Below are 23852 nucleotides of genomic sequence, written 5' to 3'. Positions count from 1 at the left end.
CAAACTTTCTTCGCAAAAGTTGGTAGGAAGTGGCAGTGGAATCTCTTGACAATTTCAGTTGGAGTATATGTCTTCCAAAGGTAACCGCTCATGCTGTATAACTGCATATAATTGTTCTCAAGACTGAGAAACCTGTAGGAGAATACTCTCCTAGACATTCAGTGGGTGACATGAAAGTCATTGTTTTATTACAAAGAAACTTCAAGAACAGACTGGAAAGGGAAATTGCTGAACTGCAAGTTATTACAGTTCTCAAAACAATGGAATCCCCAGGACTTAACAAGGATATTGGTTTCTTACCTCACTACAAATGTGAATCTCGTTCAGCTCTTATATCTGCATTCCTAAGAACTCCCCAGAAGGACCATATGGTCTCTTTATTTCACTTCATTTCTTATTAGGGATAGAAGAACTGGATTGTAATGTAATGAACAGTGGAATCTAATATCATTTAGAATGATATCTATTTTTCCTGTCTGGGGACATGGGAGACAACTCTATAAAGCCAATTGTCCCACCTCAGAGACTTCTTTATGCTTGAAAGGAAAGGTAGGGAGTGTGATGGCCGGGCCTTTGTCCCCAATTTTTGTAGATTTATTTCCTTGCCCTGAATTGAACCCCAATATCTTCATTATGCTATTTACAAATGTATTCCTAATTTACCCTCCACCTATAAGTATGGACTGGTAATTCCCATTTCACTATGCATGAGGAAGTGTACGTGCACGCAAATAAAATTTCCTTGGTCTTAAAGGTGCCATTGGACTCAAACTTTGTTCATATAACTAGAGTATCCACACACACCCCAATCCTTATCCAAGGTTCTTCTATATATTTCGGAAAATGCCCGGGGGTGTGTGGGGTGTTGCGTGTCCAGCCCCCGGAGAGTGTCTGGACTCGAATCCAGCCCTTAGATGAACTGCCCTACCTAGCCGCCTGCTCATCTATCCGGCAGCCTGGCTGCAAACAAGCCTGGCTACCGGAGACAATGCATCTCTGGCGCCCCACCTCCACCTGGCCATTGGCGGCGGAGAGCAGGAGTCAACGATGGTGGTGAGAAGGAAGTGGCGGCAGCACTGCAGAGGAGGCGGCCGTACCACTCCCGCTGAAACCCCCGCACTGGAGACTGCCAAGAGGGCATAGCCACACCGGGAGAGGATGGTAGGTGTCAGCGGCACAGGGCCCCAAGAGGAGGCCACACCACCGGTGGACCACAGAAGGCAGCAACAGTGGAGGCCCCTAAGAGGAGGCACCACTGCACAGGGGGAAACGGTGGGGCTGGCGCCACCTGCCACATTGTCCCCCAGCTGACCGCAGCCAGCCTGCGGCCCGTCAGCACAACGCCCAACGCACCCTCGACCCGCCGCCTTGGAAGGGGGGGGTGGGCAAGTGGTCAGGAGGCCTCTCCGCACCTCCACAGATCTCCCTCTCCGCACACACCTTCTTCCCGCTAGTGCCTGCTGCATATTTGCATGAAACGGGCTTTACGACTAGTGTTTATATAAAATAATACACAGAATTTTGGCTGCGGATGCAGAGGATTCAGAGGTAGCATAAGATCTGCAAACAGAAACATGCAAGCATCTGGAAGCAATTCTAGGCCTAACTTTGGGGTTTCCAGAGCACGGCAGATCTGTGATTGGAATTCATATCCTTGTTGGACAAATTGATTCCGATTGATCTGGGATGTAGCATGGTGTTGTTTTTGCCAAGGGTCTTGGTTTGTTTCCCGTTGCCCTTTCCAACTGTGGTTCTTGCCCTATTCCTAAAATTCCAGGTTTTCCTGGGCTTTTTTTCCCCATTTAAAAGCTGGTCGCTGTTTTAATGAGTGTAGAAGGATGTGTGAAATCTTTCCTATTGGTCCCATTCATTCTGTTGCCGTGCCAAGAAGTGACACTGCATCTTCTTCAGAAGACTGCAAACTTCCTGGGTCTCTTGATTAATTCTCTTGAATGTACACATGAAGAGGCTCTTGGTCCATCATGGCAGCCTCGTCCTCTCTGACTGGCAGCAGCTATCTGCTGGCTGCAGAGGAGAGGACACGCAGTAATGGGTTTAAACTTCAAGTACAACGATATAGGCTAGATATCAGGAAAAAGTTTTTCTCAGTCAGAGTTGTTCAGCAGTGGAATAGGCTGCCTAAGGAGGTGGTGAGCTCCCCCTCACTGGAAGTCTTCAAGCAAAGGTTGGATACACACTTTTCTTGGATGCTTTAGGATGCTTAGGGCTAATCCTGCGTTGAGCAGGGGGTTGGACTAGATGGCCTGTATGGCCCCTTCCAACTCTATGATTCTACTAGTAAAAAAGCCCATTGTATCCAGAAGACAATGGGCGCTAGCAGGCAGGGACCAGAGCGAGGGGCAGGCGAGGGACAGAGCAAGGGACAGGCTACCTGAAAGAGGAGGCGGGTGGCGGCTCCTCGGCGTCTCGAGGTTTTTGGTGGGGAGTCCCAGGTGTGGTGCGCTGGGCTGCGGCGGCTCCTCTGCGTTTTTTTGATCTTCTGCGGCTGGGGGGGGGGTTCTTTCTGCTGCTTCTCGGAGGCCACGCCCGTGGATCGGGCCGCGCCCGCGGATCGGGCTGCGCCCGCGGGCCGCGCCCGCGGATCGGGCCGCACCCGCGAGCCGCGCCCGCGGATCGGGCCGCGCCTGTGGGCCGCGGCCGCGGATCGGGCCGCACCCGCGAGCCGCGCCCGCGGATCGGGCCGCACGGGCGCGGCCTGGCCCTGATTCCCTCTCGGCGGCTGGAGTCTCGGCGGCTGGAGGTTCTCGGCGGCTGGAGTCTTGCCGGGGGCTCCCTCAGGGGCCGGCCTGACGCGTCAGGCCGGGAGCAACTGCGAGCCGCGCTGCGCGCGGCTCGCAGTTACTGGGGCTGGGAATCAGAGGGACCAATCGGCAGGCGCTTCGCGCCTGCCGATTGGTCCCTCTGATTGTCTGTCATGAGGAAGGGTCCAATCCGGACCCTTCCTCATCCCGGACACATCCCGCCCCAGAACCCCTTACTATTTTATTTAGTCCGTGGCGCCCGCGGCGCCACGGGCGGTGTACAGATGATTCTATGATTCTATGATTCTATCCAGAATCTCCAGAGCAGAACGCTTTTAACTGGAGATGCCATATGAAGTACTATGATGTCACTTGAAGTAAAAGGCCAATTTCCAGGAGTTTCATTTTCAGTTAATTCTGTTACATTAGTAAACTGTGTCACAGCATCCACATTTAAAAGCTTGCTAGCTTTTTTCCGTAGCAGACCTGCAAAAGTGCAGTCCTGTATGTGCCTGCACAGAAGATCACTCGATGAACAAGTTAGATATAAATGCAGCGTGGTTTTCTGGCATGAAATTCATGGAGAAAGTTTGATCCAATCACAGTCTCTCAGCCTGATCTACATTACTGCTTTCTTGCAAATATAACCCCTTGAATTTGATAGTTCAGGATGCTTGTTGCCTGTGAAGTCGACAGTTTTTATTGGGTGATATGGGGGAGGTCACTTTTAAAACTGATTTAGAGATGACTTTTAGCTTGATTATAGCAGCCAAAATGCCGAGAAACCTTATTCAGTGAAAAAGTCTGCATTTCCTCCTATTTGGAGTGGCATCAGAAAAACTGGTAAACTGTGTTAATAAAGAGTCTTGGCTATTATGTAAGGTCAACTCTGGGCAGGTGTCTAGGAGTGATTCTGATTTGTCAAGAAATAGTCAATGTTCTGTTTTAGAAAAATAAATGGGACACGATGCATTGATGTGCCTTTTTGGTCACCCTGCCGCTTTCTCCCGTCGCTGATTTTTACCTCCCACAGGTGGTTAAACTGAAAGGCCAGGTCCTTTCTGTGATGTATCGCTTCCGTACCAAAAACCGGGAATGGATGTTAATTCGGACCAGCAGCTTCACGTTCCAGAACCCTTATTCGGATGAGATTGAATACATCATCTGCACCAATACGAATGTCAAGTACGTACCTGCAGAGGTTTCCCACTGTCTCCTCTGCTTCCTTTGTTTGCCCTCAGTTTTTTGGGGAAAATGCTGCTCACTGAAGCTATTGCATAATTATCATTCCAAGGAAATGGAATTGCCACATCTGGGTAATAATAATGGGATGTATTAAGTTGGGGGAGACCTGGCTTGATAGGCTTAGGAGTTCTGATGGACAATAAATTGAATATAAGCCAATCTGTGCCATATGGCAGCTAAGAAGGCTAATGCGATATTCGGCTGCATTGCTAGGAGCATAGAATCTGGAGCACAAGAAATTGTAATACCACTCTGTTCCTCCTTGGTTGAACTCATCTGGAATATGGTGTCCAATTTTGGGTGCTGCCGCTCAAGAAGGATGCCGGCAATTTGGAACGTGTCCAGAGAAGGGGGACTAGAATGGTTGGGGTGGAATTCGTGTCTTATGAGGAAAGATTGAGAGAGTTGGAAAAGAGGAGGACAAGGGGTGATATGATGGCTGTGTTTCACCATGTAAAAGGTAGACGGGTTGAAGAGGGGGACAAGTTGTTTATTGTCGCTTTAGAGACAAGGACCAGAAGCGGTGGATTAAAATTACAGGAAAGGAGGTTCCACTTAAATGTTAGAAAGCATATTGCTTTAGGATGCTTTGGGCTGACCCTGCGTTGAGCAGGGGGTTGGACTAGATGGCCTGTATGGCCCCTTCCAACTCTATGATTCTGTGATTCTATGAACATTGAGCAGGGGGTTGGACTGATTCTATGAACATTGAGCAGGGGGTTGGACTAGATGGCCTATATGGCCCCTTCCAACTCTATGATTCTATGATCCTCCCCATTTCCCCAGGCACATGTATTACACCTCTGTGTGAACCCCAACCACCAGACTCCATGGCTTCAAGCACAGTACTATGTAGATGGTGCTGAAGCTTCCTCTCCTCCCCAGAGCCTTCACAGAGATGAAAGTGAAACTATAAACAACCCCATACTCTCAAACATTCTCAAGGTCACTAAACAATTCCTTCATCCCGGCCCCCTCCTGCAGAGAGCATAAGAATACAAAGAATGCATACAGAAAGGGGATCTGATGCCTATCTTCAAATATTTACAAGGATGCCGTATAGAGGATGAAGCAGAGTTGTTCTCTCTTGCCCCGGAGAGACGGACCAGAACCAGTGGGATGAAATTAATTCGAAAAAAATTCCATCTAAACATCCGGAAGAAGTTCCTGACAGTCAGAGCGGTTCCTCAGTGGAACAGCCTTCCTCGGGAGGTGGTGGGTTCTCCATCTTTGGAAATTTTTAAACAGAGGCTGGATAGCCATCTGACGGAGAGGCTGATTCTGTGGAGGTTCAAGGGGGTGGCAGGTGACAGTGGATGAGTGATAGGTTGTAAGAGTCCTGCATAGTGCAGGGGATTGGACTAGATGACCCATGAGGTCCCTTCTAAATCTGTTATTCTATGATTCTATGCATACAATAAAAACCATGTCATGATGATGATGATGCCAAAAAAGGAATGTGTGATTTTTAAGTCCCTGGGAAGGTGGTGGGCTGGACTGAATGGTTTGGAGTGCGGACTTCTAATATGGCAAGCCAGGTTTGATTCCTGCTCCCCCACATGCAGCCAGCTGGGTGACTTTGGCCTAGCCACAGCACTGTTAAAGCTGTTCTGACCGAGCAGTGATATCAGTGATACTGAGCAGTGATATCTCAGCCTCACCCACCCCACAGGGTGTCTGTTGTGGAGAGAGGAAAGGGAAGGCGATTGTAAGCCACTTTGAGACTCCTTCGGGGAGAGAAAAGCGGCTTATAAGAACCAACTCTTCTTCTGTTTGTGGTCTTTTCCATCTCTGTGTGATCTTGTAATTCTGGTATCTTTGGCATATTTTAGAGGCTGCGTCCATTAAGGAAATAACTGTATGGACAGATGGACTTGGATTCCATGTCAGTGGACTTCCCTGCTTCTCCCCCTCCTGCCATAGCCCAAAATGTTATGGGAGGGAGGGGTTGTGCCAGCAACCCCAGAAACAGCATGAGAAGGGAAGTGGAGGGTCAGCAGTGGGAGAAAGAATCAATGAAAATGTCCTTTTTTCTAGTTTTCATCTGCAGAACACTTTCATTCATTCATGAAATTTTATATACCGCCCCTCACTAGGATGCAGGTCCTGGAGTTTCCCTGTGCTGTGATGCAATGAACTCATAGCTGCACTTGCTGCATTGCAGGCCCTTCTAGAACCATGCACTGTTACTGCCGTCTTCCTCTCTGCCTACTGCAGCTCCCCAGCCAGCAAGCTGCCTAAGGAGGTGGTGAGCTCCCCCTCCTCACTGGCAGTCTTCAAGCAAAGGTTGGATACACACTTTCCTTGGATGCTTTAGGATGCTTTGGGCTGATCCTGCGTTGAGCAGGGGGTTGGACTGGATGGCCTCTATGGCCCCTTCCAACTCTATGATTCTGTGATTCTAAGCTCTGGGGCAGCCATAGAATGGAGGGCAGAAGCTGTTTCTCCATCTGTTTCTCCCTCCCTGCCTGTCCCCTCTTCTTCTCGCCCAACTCAAAGAAGCCAGCTGTGGCATTAAGGCTTGCTTGGAGCCAGGTGGGGCCAGGACAGAGAGCAATGAGAACAAAAGTCGTGCCAGATCTTAGGAGCTGTGTCCTCTCCACTGTTAGCTGACATTCTGTTGGGGGACCAGCCCTGTGGGACGGCTTGCCAGAATGGGTGCAGACGGTGACTTCCAGGGAGTGCACAAGAATGTTTTATCCCAGAGACCGTTTTTGTGAGGAGAGAAATAACCACTCGGAACATTGTTTGGTGTGCTTGACTGTGATTTTTGTCGGGTTATGTTGATGCGTGTTACTTGAATTTTTATTATAATCTTGTTCCCTGTGTGGGAACCTCCATGGGTCTTCGGGGGCGGGGGAAGGATAGAAATGTTTTGAACAAAATAAATTTAAATTAAACTGTCTGTTTGCCAAAAAGTCAGGGGGGGGGGGGGAAACTGCGGTAAAACCATCTGCAAGGAGGAAAAATGTAAAAGCAGGCCAAACTTAAGATAAAATAGAAGTGAGGGCGAGTATTCCCCATATGGCCCCCATGCTATTTCTGCGAGGTCCCCCTGTCAACCACCAGCATTATCCAGAGGGCACCTTGAGCTGCTGAGGACAGAGGGGGCATCAGAGTCTCATTCCACTGAAGGAAATCTCTTGAGTAGGCAGAAATCGCCATGGGGTCCTGTGGCTATAGGGCAGCCCCCGATGTTCCCCATGTTTCTGCCTTTCACATATTGAGAGGTAATCAGTTGGGGGGCTCCTGTCATTTTAATCCAGCAATTTCTGCTAGATTATTGTCGGGTTCATTTAAATATTAGCAAGAGTCCAAATCCAAGCATTTTCACTGAATGCTTTTCTGTGAGATTTACATTACCATTTCTAGCTTGACAGTATCTGTATAATTGGGCAAGGGTTGTTTCATTTTGCTTGACACAGGGTGTTCCTTCCACTGGGGTGGGATGCCTTTCAAAGACCGTTTATGCACTGGGAACTTCACTGACCCAGCTCCCATGCAGGAGCAAAAACTGGGGGCAGATGAGGAACACCGGGCCAAAGGCTCCCCCGTTTGGGTGCAGGAAGAGGTGGGGCAACCTGCTATGATTAAAACGCCAGCCTGCAGCCCAGTATGAAACCTCCAGTGCAGAAACGGTCAAAATGAAAATTGACAAATATAAATGACTTTGGTCCGTGGAAACGGTTTGGGAAGGGGAACTGTGATTAGTCCGCGGTTGTTTTTGTGTTGCGTTTCTTTCCAGCTTCACTAAACCGTTTTCCAAACTCGGTTTCTGAGCGGAAAGGCAACCAAACGTTGGGTTCAAACGTTCACTCTATTTCCATGCCAATGAAATTAAGATCCTGGTTTGTTTTGGGCACAGCCGTCCGAAAGGAACTTCCTGGAGAAGTGAAGTGTTTAAACTTGGGTGTTGCTTCAGAGCTGTTCAGCTTCCTCTCTTATTAGCGTTTTTTTGATTTTTCAGGAAAAGAAAACGTGGCGAGCGCGTTCATCTCACTGGCAAGCTGAGCTGTGCTTCAGCATGCCCTGCTGTGCAATAGATTCTTGTCTCCTTTGGACGTGCTCAACAAGGGCCTTAGAACCCACTTTCCCACAATATGGTTAGCCCACCCTCCTCTCTGGCAGCCTGTTTCCATCCTGGACTAGCCAGATGCTTCGGGGAAGCTGCAAACAGCCGTATAGCAACTTGTATTCAGAGCTATACTGCTTAACGATTGGGCAGTCGCTAAGTCAGAGTCAGACTATCTTTATTGGTATAAAAGGGAAGTTACTACTGATATAAGAGCCTCTTGTGGTGCAGAGTGGTAAGGCAGCAGACATGCAGTCTGAAAGCTTTGCCCATGAGGTTGGGAGTTCAATCCCAGCAGCCGGCTCAAGGTCGACTCAGCCTTCCATCCTTCCGAGGTCGGTAAAATGAGTACCCAGCTTGCTGGGGGGTAAACGGTAATGACTGGGGAAGGCACTGGCAAACCAGCCCGTATTGAGTCTGCCATGAAAACGCTAGAGGGCGTCACCCCAAGGGTCAGACATGGCCCAGTGCTTTTCGTTTAGTTGTTTAGTTAATTTTTATCCCATGTATATCCAAAAGTTGGAAGTGGAAGAGACCATTCTACAAGCGCCATTCCTGTTGAATGCAGAAGGAAATCTCTCTTCTACGAGCTGAAATTTGTCACAGGTAGATATAGAATCATTTGGAAGAAGCATTCCTTCTCCTGCCACACAGAAGTCTTCAAGCAAAGGTTGGATACACACTTTTCTTGGATGCTTTAGGATGCTTAGGGCTGATCCTGCGTTGAGCAGGGGGTTGGACTAGATGGCCTGTATGGCCCCTTCCAACTCTATGATTCTATGATTCAGCAGCACCTGTGTTGCCTAGCAACTGAGTGCCCCTTTTCCTTCAGATGTATTTGCTTATTCATATGTAAATGTATGCAGATCAAGAAAGATTGATTCACTCACGAATTAACGAATACATCTTGCAGGATCTCTAAAATTGGGTGACAGTTCTGTAATGCGCACCCAAGGAGATGAGGGCCATTCATGTGGAGAAGCAAAATGGGTGGTGTTATTGGGTTTCAAATTGAACTGCTTGCTGGCATTTCCCTTCTGCCAAAGCACCTGACACTGCTTTGAGGGATTTGTAGAGCCATTTGGTTGGATTTTAGTCCCTCGGTCTGATTCATTTCTCTTCTCTCTTATTGGAATGTGACGGTTTCCTTTGAAGTGGGTTGGGTGGCTGCTGTACATTTAACCCCCCCCCCCCCAAGTTCTCGTAATTGGATTAAAGCAATCACCCGCAGAGGGCTTTTACGTATTCGGATCACTTTTCCTTTTTCCCTTTTTAGGCTTTTGAACAAGTCTTCGGAGGGCTGCTGGAGGATAGTTGTAGCTTGTGTTTTTCCTCATCCAAAATACTGCTGTTAATAGAGACTGGGGGGGAAAATGCTGTGGGGAAGGATTAATAGCAGGAGAGTATTGAGACCCTGAAGAGGCAAATGTTCAGATCTCTGAAGTGGTGGGTGTATATAATATACTCTATGAGTATATGTAGAAATAATGTCAAAACTCCTGAGGTGGGGGAGGGGCATACACATCTCTGTGGAATTCATTGTTCCGGCTTTGATTATTTCTGTGCGATATCTGTTGTTGAGGATAAGGGATGGGGAAAAGTTGTTTTGCCACATGAATCAAGAACAATTAGATCAGCTAGAGAGATTGCAGAACCGGCCTCTTCTAGGGAGGGTGCCTGTTGCAACTCTGCATGAGTCACCTTTCCCCAGTTAGCATATATATATATATACTTGGGTGGACTACTGCAGAAGCACAGTGCTTGCTGTTTTTATACACTTGGTTGGGCAGGTGAGAGAGAGGAAGGGGCACAGTGACACCAAGAAGAAGCTAGGACAGGCAGTCTGTTCCAAAGACCGACCAATATAGGGGACAAGTGTCCAAACAGACTGACAGCACAGAACAAGCCTTTGAGGGAGGTCAACATATCAGGGAGTTCTGTATTGAGCTGGTAGCATAGTATTGGGCCTCTGAAGTTCTGTGATTCACCAGGGCCAAGCATTGTGGCTTGAACTGCCAGCCATTTCCTCTGCTCACCAGCAGGAACAAAGCTCTGGCCAGTGCATTATCAGCAGCTCCTGGCATTTGCTCCTATACAGGTTTGCAGCCTTCCATCTGTGTTTTCAGGGTGGCCACTACTCCGTCCTAGAATTATGGTGATGGGAACCCAAGAACCCGGATAATCAAGTTGGGCTGCCAAATTGCCCCAGCCAAGCTTTCCTATTCTCTCTGAAAAGCCACAGACCCAACAGGGGAGAACACAGTTCAAGGCGTCTTTTAATTGATTCCCTTTCCTTTTTCCAGGCAGCTTCAGCAGCAGCAGGCCGAGCTTGAAGTCCACCAGAGAGACGGACTGTCGTCATACGACTTATCTCAGGTACTGCAAACCTGGCCAGCTGACCTCTTGGGATTTTTGAAAATTTTATTTTATTTATTATATATATAAAATATATCAAATCACTGTAGCTGCCCGGGATCAAGTGAACTGGCCCAGGATGGGAGAGGATGTTGGAGGAGGGCTCTAAATGGTGCTCCATCAGCTGGTTGGGCTCAACCAAATGCCTGACGGAAGAGCTCTGTTTTGCAGGCCCCTTGGAACTGAGATGGTGCCTGTAAGGCCCACAACTCTTCCAGGAGCTCATTCCACCTGGTCAGGACCAGGACCAAGAAGCCCTGGCCCTGGTTAAGGCTAAGCACATATCTTTTGGAGTTAGCAATGGAAACAGAATAAGGGTTTCACGTGACGGACAACTCTTGGGTATGCCGCTGAGTTCCTGTATGACAAGCAATTCATCTTCAGTCTTCCACATTGGAACTGTGCTTGAACAGGCTAGTCACCGGAGGTTCTCTTACAGCTGTTTTGGAAATGTTTACACTTCAAGTGGAGCCCCTCCCTTGCAGAGCTCATCAGAGGCCATCTTCCCACATAACAGTCATGTGGTCTGCAGGGAGCACATGTGCTGTGTTCTTTGCTGCCCGTTTGTGAGGGCATCTTCCATTCAACTCTGGATTTTGTGAGTTTTTGTCAATGTTTCCTTTCCCTGGGGTCTTTTCCTGTCTTTGAAAAATGTCTCAGAAGACTGTTTAAATATGTACCCAATGTGGCACGTTCTGATGAATGCCTTCTCTGCTTTCTCTGCTTGATCGAGGCCCTTAATACAGCCAAGTGCAAGAGCTGCCTCCAGTTTACTCCGAAAGCCTGCTCAGATCAAGCAGCATGGTTGATGGAAAGCTTATGGGAGAAAGCACTCTCTTGTTCGAAGTCAGGGGTAGTCAACCTGTGATCCTCCAGATGTTCATGGACTACAATTCCCACGAGCCCCTGCCAGCAAACGCTGGCAGGGGCTCATTGGGATTGTAGTCCATGAACATCTGGAAGACCATAGGTTGACTACCCCTGCTCTAAGTCTTCTACTCCAGAAGAGCACAGTCAATCCTTGCCTTCAAAATCTCTGGTTAGACCTGACCAACTTGTGAACCCACGATCAAGCATCTTGATTCTGTCAGTTTCTTTTTTTTTTTTTTTTTTAATAATGATTTTTTTTTATTTTTATAAAGATAGAAATATAATCATCATTTGAGAATATACGACCCCACATTGACTCCACAATGATATAAACTTTTGCCCAAAACTCTAAGAGCCATGAGTCTAAGAGCCGTCCACATTTCCACTACATTTAAAAAAAAAAAAAGGCCTGTTTAGATATACAAAAGAAAAGTTATTATTAGTCAACTTACTTGAGAGATCGTAGACCTCACATTAACTGCTTGATGCAATCTAAGAGCTATCCTAGCAGATATTTCTAGGTTTGAGTTAGATGCTTAACATTAAACATTTCTTATAGCACAATATGAGTTTTGGCCCTGTATCAATACCCTGATGAAGGGAGAGGAAAGTAGGGCTTTGCCTTAAAGATGTACAAAGAAAAAAAATTACAAAAGGATTTCATAATTTCTCCTTATCCTTAATACAGATACATCTACAAACCATTTATACTTCACCCATTCTAAGAGCCATCCTGACAGGTATAAGTTGAGAGCTTTGCATTTTCTACAGATCAATATGGGCTTTGGCCCTATAACAATACACCAATAATAAAAAAAATAATAAGGGGGGAAAGCCCCATTTTGTATTTCCAACGCTAACGATTATATTACCTATATGCCTACTAAGAAAAAGAAACAAGAGAGAAAAAAGGCACTGCTTCCCCTTTTTCATAAAAGTAGCAATGTAGAATACAGTATATGTTGTTAATACAGAGAATAATAAGATTTCCAGGTTTAGATTAAATGCTTAACATTAAACATAAAACAATATAAGCTTTCAGTCTTCTATAGCTTCTCCTTATCCTTGGTTCTGATACATCTACAAAACAATTTATGCTTGACCCATTCTAAGAACCATCCTAACAGATATATTTTCAGATTTAAGTTGAAAGCTTAACATTAAACATTTTCTACAAGTCAGTGTAGGCTTTAGTCCTAGGACAATACACTAATAGAAGAAAGAAAAAATAAGGGGGGAGAACCCCATTTTACATTTTCAGCACTAATGATTATATTACCTATATGCCTACAAAAGAAAAGAGACAAAAAAAAACAAGAGAGAAAGAGACACTGCTTCCCCTTTTTCATAAAAATGGAAATATAGAATACAGTATAACATTAATCATAAAACAATATGAGCTTTCGGTTTTCTTAAGGGGGTCTCATCTCGAGGCTTGCTACATCTTGTCGTTCCCGTAAAATTATATTCTGTCCCATAGGCCTTTGGCGTAGAAAGTGCAGTTGTACTCTTTCCCGCAGAGTATGCATCGATAAATCTTGAGGCCGTTGCACCTCCTGGACTCCAGTATCAATACAATTTTTTCCCCAGAGAGATCCTTTAAATCGGTTACTTTCACTGCAGATCCATATTTCTTTTGATTGATTTTTGTACACTGTTGCTTTGAGATGGCTGTATGTCTTTTTAAAAAGAGTGTCCTTATCTGGGCTGCAGAACTCCGGCATCCCATTTTCCGTCTCCAGAATTTCAGATTTCTCTTCTACTGTTGGTTTTCCACCTTGTTTAGAGCTGTCATCAGCCACTGTTATTGATCCATTACTCCTGTTAAAGACGTCTTCCTTGGCATCTTGGATCTCCTTGAAGATATGAATTTCAGATTTCTCTTCTGCTGTTGGTTTTCCACCTTGTTTAAAGCTGTCATCAGTCACTGTTATTAATCCATCATTCCTATTGAAGACTTCTTCCTTGCCATCTTGAATCTCCTTGGAGATATTTTTGATCAATCCATCTAAGAATACTTTGTAATCTTGGGTTTGTATCTCTATTAGATGAGCCAATCTTTTTAACATAGACATGATTTTGACTTTAAAAAAAACCGGCCTCAAACAATTTTACAAGTGGCCAGTAGAGGTCCTCTGTTTTATCCTCTAATGTTCCGGCACAGGCATGTGACGTATTGAAGTCAGTTAAGGCACAGAGTTCTCGTGAGATTTTCCCATTCACAGCTCTTATCTTCTTATCTCCGAAAACCAAAACAATTACAATAAGAGCTTTTGCCAATTAATTCGACTTGATTTGAGTCCTTCTTCTGCTTAGTTAGGAGAATTAGCCTGCCTCATAACGAGGTGGCTTCGGGCAGAGCAGAGTAGGAGGAGGGGGGAAACAAAGGGCTTTGATGCAGGAAGAAAGACGAAGAAAAAAAAAATCAGAGATACTTGCAGTAAATGATGTTTTGGAACTCAGCCGATGTCCTCCCCTCAGTTCAAAGCGTTCATTTGTGGTAAATCATCATGTAGGGTTGAAGCAGATACTTTAAGATTAAAGAAAGAAAAGAAAGTCCGAGGTAGAAAATGGCAGTCGTCCTCTGGACCTGGAACGCTGACAGCCTATAATCCAGGGAGATATACTCCCTAAAGGATTGGAGACGGCCCCAAGAACTTCCTGGGTAGAAAGGTGAGGTGGGGTTTGCGTACCCCTCCTCTTTTCTGCCAATTGCTTGCACAATTGACCCCTGTCAGGCTTCAGAGATAGCAGAGCAGATGCCCTGCCACCCTCTCAGGACGACATCTTTAGCCACACCCCTTGATTCTGTCAGTTTCGATCGACCATTCATTCATTTGTCAGAACCTCCACCTTAGAAAGCCCGTTCCAAAATCGAACATAAGGACAAGCAAGGTTCTAGCTCCAATACACTCTTAGAATCGAATGACTCTTCGGTTCCAGCCTAATCAACGTTGGTTCCAACAGAATGGAGGGGGGTCTGTCCACCACAAGCACCTTGTCTACATGCCTCCCCAGGGCATCGATTCTCAGTTGGGGGAAATAGAGCTCAGCCAGGGAGTATTGGCAGTTCCAGCAGCTAGTCAACCATTGGAGTTGAGCTCCCCGGCACTGTGGCAGAGTTCTTTGCCTCCCCATCCTTGGCGAGATGACCCTTCTGATTTTCCTTCTAGATTTCAAGAAGGAGGCAACTGGCAGTCATGAAAACTGAGGGCTGAATTGCTCAATGCCTACTCCTCCTCAGTCTTCTCTTACAAGGGGAATTGTGCTTAACATGGCAAAATCATTTCACATGATGAGGGATGGGACTTGTGGCCTAGGATCACTGTAACACCTAGTTTCTTTAAATGAAACTCAATCTTCTGGGCCAGATGATCTGCATCCAAGGGTACCCAAAGAACTTGCAGATGTAATTTCTGAGCCTCTGTCCATTATTTTTGACAATTCTTGGAGAACAGGTGAAGTGCCAGAAGAATGGTAGAGGGATCACTTGGGCATGAAATTGGGGTCACTATTGGTAGGCAGGTAGTTATGAGTTCTTGCAATGCACGGGGTTGGACTAGATGACCCTGGAAGTCCCTCCCAACTCTTTCATGATTCTATGAAAAGCACCAGATCTGAGGCACCTCTTTTTGCGGAACCATTATGGGCTTTCTAGTCTGGTGTCCTCCTGCAATCTCTCCTCAGCCCCTTATGGGGCACTCAGATTCTGAGGAAATACAAGCCTTGATGGCTGACTCCCCTTCTGGTCTGGACGCAGACTTACCGTCAGACCCTTCCCGTACAGAGGAGAGTACCCTGATCCAGTGTCACCTGATGAAGACTTGAAGCGCTACACTGATGTGAATGGCTAAATCATTGGAAAAAGAGCAACCCAAGACCTTGAGACAAGATCCTAGGTATGCTCTGTGCAGAATCTCCTCGTAAACTCACCTTTCCTGGAGGACGTTGCCAGCATCGCCAAGACTCTCTGGTAGAAACTAGATAGCATGGCTGCCACATCTAAAAAGGTGGAGAATGTAAACAGAGTGCAACAAGAAGGTCATACCTCTTTATTCTGCCATCCTCTGGCTTCATCATAGCCGAGGAGATGCAGACAAAACCGTAAGTAGGTGCTCCTTAAACACCAGCTGATAGAGATGGGTGAAAACATGATGCATTTAGTAAAATGGTTGACTCTTCCACTACATCCAACCTGCACATTGCTAATTATAGTGTAATTCTGGGAGGGTATTAGTTGTTCCTTTGAGACAAGAAGACTGTTTATATAGAACATCTGCCTGAAGACAAGAAACCTCTGGCTAAACTTCTGCAAGCAAAAGCATCAGGCCTATCCAAGTAAAAGATTATTGCAGGCAGACATTCTGCTGATCCAGGGCCATGACCTCAGTACTCATATTGAGAAGGCCTGCTTGGCTGTGCTCTACAAGCTCTCCCTCCTGACACCCAGCAAAAAGTGGAAGACTTCCCATTCGAGAGAATGACACCATTTGCTTCATTTGACTACCTTTTATCTCAAATCAAGAAGAAAAGACAAATACACATTTGTTGTTGAAGTAAACTTGGAAGGCAAACTTCAAAAAGGTGGGTGGAAGTTTGCACCCCAAGGGGAGTTTGACTTGCTTCTCTGTACCTGTCCTGGTAGGTACCTGTTCCAGCTATACAATCGAACGTTCATGAGAGTGGGAAGCCGGTTGAGAAGCCAGATGCCATCTTCTCCCAGGAGAGGGATCCAAGGTTCGCTGAGATGTTTGCTGGCATAACGACTTGTAAGTGACCATCTTTGCTGTTAGGATAATCGCTACTGTTTGGGGTCCAGGATGTTGTCTTTTAAGTGCAGGTGCTTCTTAAACAGACAAGTCCGCCTCAAAGGGGGCACAAGTATGTAGGGGTGTGTGTATCTAGTTGTCCTCTGAGGAGGCTTTCTCAACTTGTGGCTCTTCATCATGCTGCCACCCGGTTTTGCATCCCGCTACCAAATGGGGGAGCATTTGGCCCGCACCTCCCATCTGCCCCGGATGTGTGCTCCCCCATGGCAGCTGGGGCAACAAGGGCCTTTAAAAAAAATTACTTTAAAAATACCTGGGGCGTTTATTTTTTCCTTCTGGTACTTTGGTGCAGGCGGGAGGAGCCGGGCCAGGACGGCCCAATTGTTCCACAGACATAGGCCCCGATGAGGCCCACAGCAAAGAAGGGGATGTGGATTGATCCAAGGTCCCTTGCAGCAGGCCAACTGATGGCCTGAGTTACACCAGGGCCAGGACCATCCCGCATTGGTGCCAACATAGTGCAGCAGTGGGAATAGAGCCCAATCCACCCCGGGTGGTGAGTCTGGCAAAGTTCCTGGTGTGGAATAGTCTGTAAGAGACATTTAATTTAAAGGAAGAGCCCTTAGATGGGGGGAAGCTTGAAACTTGAGCTAAAAAGCTAGGTGGGGGTTAAATATTTGAATAAATAAACTTTTGTTTGTTGGATAGGGGTAGGGTAGGGGTAGGGTCAGAATGGCAGGATAGGGGTAGGGTCCCTCCCATTGTGGACCAAATCTCTTTTCCAAGATGAAGTCTTTTCCCCCTCGATTTGGATTTAAGCGTTATTGTCTTAATAATAAATACACGTCCCAGATGTTTGGCAAAATCCTTTGCACAAACCGAAGCAAACTCAGCCTAATTTTCCTCCTTCCTCCGCCCCCCCACTGCATGCCTTTGATGGGGTCACAGTCCTGTTTCCGACAACAAGCCCCTTCTGATCCGAACCTGCAGTGCCTGATCCGGCCTCTCCCAGGCTGATCAAGGCCTGGATGGGCTGCGGGAAGGATGGTACACTGAGATTCCTACCTCTTTTTAAAAAAATTAAAATTACAAGTTTTTAATTACATTAAAAAAGAGCAGAAATAATAAAAAGGAAAAGTTTAAAGTTTAAGATAACAAGAAAAAGGGGGGAAGACAAGGATGGAACCGATATGCAAAAGTTTTATAAAATACAATTCATCAGTCTTGCATTTATCATTCCCATTCAAATGCATTAAAATGTTTTATTGTAGTGTTTAAAAATCCAATCTAAAGTTATTGAGCATTTCTCTATAGATTATCATAGAGAATCATAAAGGGGCCTGTAGGCCTTCTAGTCCCACCCCCAGCTCAATGCAGGATCAGCCTAAAGCATCCAGGAGAAGGATCTGTCCAGCCACTTCTGGAAGACTGTCAGTGAGGGGGAGCTCAACACCTATAGGTTACATATTATTCAGTATCCCCTCATTTAATCATTAAATCCATCAGTTAGCAGATCATTTTTGTCTGTAAGAGGTTTCCTCTCCGTTTCAAAAGAGGATATTGATTTCTCTCTTACCAGCGCTGTGAATTTTGCAAGCTCTCTTAATTTTAATATCCAGTCTTCAGTTACAGGTAACCTCATTTTTCCGGTTCTGCGCCTATAATATTCTTGCAGTTGTTATCATATATGGGAATAATGCCCCTAAATCCAGAAATAATTCAGATTGCCATCTCTTTAGAGCCCTTGGCTCCTTCCTGCAATTGGTTTACGCAGAATAACGTGGTGCCATTTTTAGAGTGTCAGGCGAGGGTTGTGGAAACTTTTGTTCACTCCCTGACCTTGAAAAGCCCTTGAAAAAGAGGAGGGCAGTTTGGGGCAGAGCTTCTAGCATTTCTTCTTAATGTAGTTTTCAGGTTTGGGGGGGGGATTCAGATGAGAGCTGCAGCATGAAGGGTAGGGGATTAAGCCTTCCTCCCTTTTCCTGGCAAATAGGAAAATAGCTGCTCCCCAGGACATTTCAGATCAGTAATGTGCTGGAGCTGTGCATTATGCTAAGCGCTGTCAGGTTGCATCTGACTTATGGCAACCAGCTTCCAGAACAGCTGCCTTGATTGTGTCAGTTGAGCTCATGATGAGTATTTCCCTTTTCCTGCTGCCTTCAATTTTTCTTAGCATTATGAAGAAGAAGAGGTGTTTCTTTTCTCTACCCGAAGGAGTTTCAAAGTGGCTTACAATCGTCTTCCCTTCCTCTCCCCACCACAGGCATCCTCTGAGGGAGGTGAGGCTGACAGAGCCCTGATATCACTGCTCAGTCAGAACAGCCTTATCAGTGCCATGGGGAGCCCAGGGTCACCCAACTGGCTGCCTGTGGGGGAGCAGAGAATCAAACCCGGCTTGCCAGATTAGAAGTCTGGCTCCTAACCAGTACACCAAGCTGGATCTATGGTATTTTCTGGTGACTTTTGGGGCAGGTTATATGCACGCTCCCCTTGCACCGTTGCTGCAGTGCCAGTCGAAACACTACAAAGCTGGAAATCAGATTTTGGGGGAGAAAGGTGGAATTCTGTAGAACTTTCCGGGCTCGTTGTAGCTGAGCCCTGTGCCTTCATAAAAGATGACTGACCATGTGTTGTAAATCTGTCTATCTATCTATCTATCTATCTATCTATCTATCTATCTATCCATCTATCCTTCCATCCATCCCTCCATCCCTCCCTCCCTCCATCCATCCCTCCCTCCCTCCCTCCATCCATCCCTCCATCCATCCATCCCTCCCTCCTTCCATCCATCCATCCCTCCATCCATCCCTCCATCCATCCATCCATCCCTCCATCCATCCCTCCTTCCATCCATCCATCCATCCCTCCCTCCTTCCATCCATCCCTCCCTCCCTCCCTCCCTCCCTCCCTCCCTCCCTCCCTCCCTCCTTCCATCCATCCATCCATCCATCCCTCCATCCATCCCTCCATCCATCCATCCATCCATCCATCCATCCCTCCCTCCTTCCATCCATCCCTCCCTCCCTCCCTCCTTCCATCCATCCATCCATCCCTCCATCCATCCATCCCTCCCTCCTTCCATCCATCCATCCCTCCCTCCCTCCTTCCATCCATCCATCCATCCATCCATCCATCCATCCATCCATCCATCCATCCATCCATCACCTTTCTAAGGCTCAGGGATAAAATGGGAGGGAGTGTTTGGAAGGCTGACTTCTAGTTGTGATTTTCCTGCATTCTGCAGGGGGTTGGACTAGATGACCCTGGAGATCCTTTCCAACTCCATGATTCTGATTCTGTGGAGAATGGGCCTGATTAAAATGCTGTAGAATAGGTGATGTTAAACGGTCAAAACTGAAGAGGAAGTGAGACCAAGTTGCCCTGTTAGAATAATATTTAGGAGGTAGAGCTGGCTTTGGTGCAGGTATAGCTTTTCTTGGTGCTAAATCTATTTTCAGAGCAAAGTGAATACAATCTTTACGCTGTAAAACCAGGCCTGGGGACAAACGTGGAGGGCTGGTGCTTTCATGTCCTGCTTTGGGAGGCTTCTCTTAGAATAAAATGGGATGGTGAAATTAACTAGCCCAAGTGGCAGAAACTTCTCTCCTAGTTAGATTTGTGTTTTTTTTTATTGGTTTTAGAACCGCCATTGCAGGAAGCGGGATGCCAGAGTGGATGGGCTCTTGTTCTGGTCTAGCAAGGCTTGTTTTCCATTTCTTATCCGTTTATTTGCCATGGCAAGCAACAGAGGCCTAACACCTCTGTTAAATTTTGTACTAACAGCAGTGCTTTACACTTTTTTTCCAAGCAGTGCTGCCCAAGAAGTAGTTGGAAGCTAGATTTTATGATCACCCGAGTAGCAAATGAAATAAATTTAATGTAAAGTGATATATCTAGGAACTTATTTTCTTAAATAGCAGTCAGTAATAGAGCAAAGAGTCCCAATCCCACAGTGATTTTTTAATTTAAGGGATTCTTTGTGTGCTCTCTCCCCCCCCCCCCTTGAAATATGTTTTGAATTTGTTTGGGTGGTGGTTTTCTTTCACCAGCGTGGTGTCGTGGTTAAGAGCGGCAACTTCTAATCTGGCGAGCCAGGTTTGATTTCCGCTCCTCCACATGCAGCCATCCGGGAGACCTGAGGCTAGTCACAGCCCTGATAGTTCTGTCCCATCTACCTCACAGGGTGTTTGTTGTGGGGAGAGGAAGTTAAGGTGATTATAAGCTGCTTTGAGACTCATTTGGGCAATGAAAAGCGGGGCATAAAAACCAACTCATCTTCTTCTACATTTCGTAGTTCTTTCTCGGACCTTCTCCCGCTAGTGTGCCATCAGAAATTGGGAAACGTGGCACTTCCCTCACATCCGTGTGAGCCCTTTTCACGTCTGTGGCTGATCTAAAGCAGGGGTAGCCAACCTGTGGTCCTCCAGATGTTCATGGACTACAATTCCCAAGAGCCCCTGCCAGCAAACGCTGGCAGGGTCTCATGGGAATTGTAGTCCATGAACATCTGGAGGACCACAGGTTGACTAGCCCTGATCTAAAGTGCCTCCCTGCCCCCCAAATACACAGGCAAACCTGCACATTGCTGCAAGTGTTTGGACCGTGTTGATTTTGGATGGGTTTCTCTGGTACAGTTTGTGCAAATAGTTGGAGTTCTCACAGAGGGGGCTGATCTCGGTGGGGACATCTTGCTCTGCAGCCATCAGGCACGTATCGAAGTACAAATAAGATATTTTCTTGCCACAGCATGGGGTTTCTAAGCAGCAGGCCTTACAAGGCCCCTAACCCCGTTTTTGGCCGGAACCTTTACGGAGGTCAGAAGTTCGATATTTACAGAGCCTCCAAATGCAGAAAGAAAGAAGAGTTTTTCTTCTTTGCTCTCTTGGAAAGTCATGAGCCGAGTGCCAGACGTTAGATTTATTGTGGAAGCTTTGCTAGGGTTTGTTTGTTTTAAAACGTTTGTATCCTGTCGTACTGATTAAAAGACTTCCAAGGCAATAATGTTATGTGCCGTTTTTTTAAAAAAAGGAAAAGGAGAGCAGGAAGAATAGAACAAATAATCAGAAGACAGATCTTCATAGTAGCCAATAATTATTTATCTGCAGTTTTTTTTTCTCTCTCTTATCATGCAGATCACTTTCCTAGGGATAAACTTTGCTTAATCAAATGGAGCTCCCATGCTCACTATTAAAAAGATCAAGGTCAATAAAAATGCAAAACATCATTAAAACCCAATAAAACAATACAGGTAGCAACCTGTCGTAATAATCACTATATTATTAAATCCGATTAGAATAGAAATCTTTACACCGCTCCAGCGGAGTGGTATAAATAAAAGGCTAAGGGCCAAGTGGGAGGAGAGTGAGTGGGCGCTGTCCGTGATAAAAACTCGGAGGAGTGAATCAAGAGCCACAAGTGGCACTCCAGGGCCAAGTGACCAATGGGGAAGCGCACAAAGCGTGCCTCCCCATTGGCTACTTGGCCCGTCCTAGGAACAGCACGCCACCAACACGCCATTCCTCCCAGGAAGCCATCCTCGCTGCTGTGCACTCCAGACAGTGAGTCCCCTTCGTGGGGAAAAGATTAGGGACTATGCGTCAAAGACCCTGCTTTTTTCCCGCTGCCCACCAAAGGACTTTGGCCCGGGACGGGGATGGCTGCTGCGCCCAGGGAAAGCAGCAGGGATGCCGTGTCGAAGACGCGGCACCCCTGCTGCTTTCCCTATGCCCAGCAACAGCCTTTGCCCGGCCACGGACCTGCCCACTACCCCTGCTGCACCTCCCCACACACCTCTCCGACTGCCGCTGACTGCGCGCTTCCCACCCCACCCATCCCTTGCTGGGTCCCCGCACCCTTCTCCTTGCCCGTACTTACGGTTCACTGCTTCGCTCGCTTTGCCGGCCATTCCCTCCACTGGCGGCCAGCGCCGCAGCCAGGGCTCAGGGGCCGCGTGGCCTGCACCACGACGGTGGCACCAACCATGCATGCGCGGAGTTCTGCGCCTGTGTGGTTGCGCTCGCCGTCATGCCACCGCTCACGCAGTCTCCGAGCCCTGGCCGCCAGCAGAGGGAACGGCCAGCAAAGCGGCCAAGGCAGAGTGCCGCCAGCGCCGCGCCCAGGCTGCGGGGGCCGCGTGGCCGGCGCCATGACAGTGCCGCCAACCATGCATGCATGGTTAATTCTGGGAGATGCCCTTGCTTAAGAGTATGTTCTTAGGTTAGAGTTAGATCATTTGCGCTCCTGTTCATTCCAGCAGTTTAAGACTGTAATCTTATGCATGCTTCTGAATATTTCTTCTGAATTGTATTGCAATTATTCCTGCGTAAAAACTATTAAGGCTAGGCTGCTAGTGTACACAGGCTTTATTATGCCTTTGGACCTTAGAGTTATGCTGCCATAAAGTATTTGGTAGCAATCCCATTTCGGTCCAGAGCCTGCAGAAATCCTGTTAATTTTTCTCTTTCATTTTTAATGGTGTCCCGCTTTTATGCTAATAAAGATATTCTGATTCTGGTGTCCTGCTGAACACTTTGCCATAAGGGACTGCAGAGATCCAGTGATGAACAGTTTGCATATCTTGTGAGTTTGTTTGTGCCATCCATGCCCACTCTGAAATATGTCTTCTTGCCTTTATTTTTACAGCAGATAAAAAGATGATGCCTTCAGCATCCACAGCAGGAAACCAGCAGATCTATTCTCAAGGGAGCCCTTTCCAGCCAGGACATTCTGGGAAATCTTTCAGGTATCCTATGTTGAGACAGAATGAATAAAAAGAAGACACTGTCACTCAGGTTGCAGCTTATTGCACTATTACTATTGCTCAGCAGCAAAACTGAGTCATCCCACTTAGAAGGAATCACTGTGGCTTCTATCCAAAAAAATATTATCCCCTGGACTATTGTAGGAATAGTCCAGGCTCTGACCCCAATTCTCCAGGAATTTCTCAAATTGGATTTGGTAACCATATTTGACCAATTCGACTGTTGCTGTGCAACACCAAGCCAATCATTAACAACAGCCACACCTTGCAAACTTACTTTGCAGACAACAACGTAGACCTGGTATGCGTGACGGAAACTTGGGTCAGGGAGGGCGAGACACTCTCTCTCTCTCTCTCTCTCTCTCTCTCTCTCTCTCTCTCTCTCTCTCTCTCTCTCTCTCTCTGTCTTAAAAAGCTAGCCCCTGCTGGGTTCTCTGCCCTCCACCAGTCTTGGACTGAGGGGTGGGGAGGAGGGGTGGCAATCCTAATCTGAGAGGGTTTCTCCTTCAGGGCTCTCCCCACCCCATCAATCCTAAGAATTGAATGTGTAGGCCTCAGGTGGGACTTGACCTAAAAGCCTGGTTGGTGTACCGTGCACCCAATGCTCCTCCAGATGCCCTGCCAGCCCTGCTAGAAAAGGTGGCGACCTGGACGCTACAGTTCCCTAGACGCTTAATTCTGGGAGACTTTAAAGTCCACGCTGAGGTACCATCCTCTAGAAATGGACTGGACCTAGTGTCCGCCATGATGATGCTAGGCTCCCTCAATTTGTTATTGGCCCTACCCATCAAGCAGACTGGACCTCAATTTAGGTGTGGGGCTGAATGTTGATCTAATCTCAGCTAATGCCATGCGATGGTCAGACCACTATGCTTTGAAGGCCCAGCTAAGGCTGCCACCCTCAGTTGGGCGTCGAGCAGATGTATGGATCTGATTGGATTCCTGAATGCTCTGCAGGA

General features: G+C 46.9%; 1 protein-coding gene across 5 annotated transcripts in view; it reads left to right on the top strand.

Moving 5' to 3' along the window:
• The window catches only part of ARNT2 (aryl hydrocarbon receptor nuclear translocator 2), a 138601-nt gene that overhangs the window by 97566 nt on the left and 17183 nt on the right, over window positions 1-23852 (top strand). For all 5 annotated transcript variants that reach the window (XM_077318052.1, XM_077318051.1, XM_077318049.1 and 2 more), the window contains 4 exons: window positions 3796-3947; window positions 10383-10455; window positions 16010-16133; window positions 22776-22875. In XM_077318052.1, the coding sequence (XP_077174167.1) occupies window positions 3796-3947; window positions 10383-10455; window positions 16010-16133; window positions 22776-22875 (449 nt within the window). The remainder of the gene's footprint in view (window positions 1-3795; window positions 3948-10382; window positions 10456-16009; window positions 16134-22775; window positions 22876-23852) is intronic.

The sequence above is a fragment of the Paroedura picta genome, chromosome 18 (genome assembly GCF_049243985.1).
Source record: "Paroedura picta isolate Pp20150507F chromosome 18, Ppicta_v3.0, whole genome shotgun sequence".
NCBI lineage: Eukaryota > Metazoa > Chordata > Lepidosauria > Squamata > Gekkonidae > Paroedura > Paroedura picta.
The sequence above is the reverse complement of the archived record's forward strand: the minus strand, read 5'-3'. Positions and strand labels throughout refer to the sequence as shown.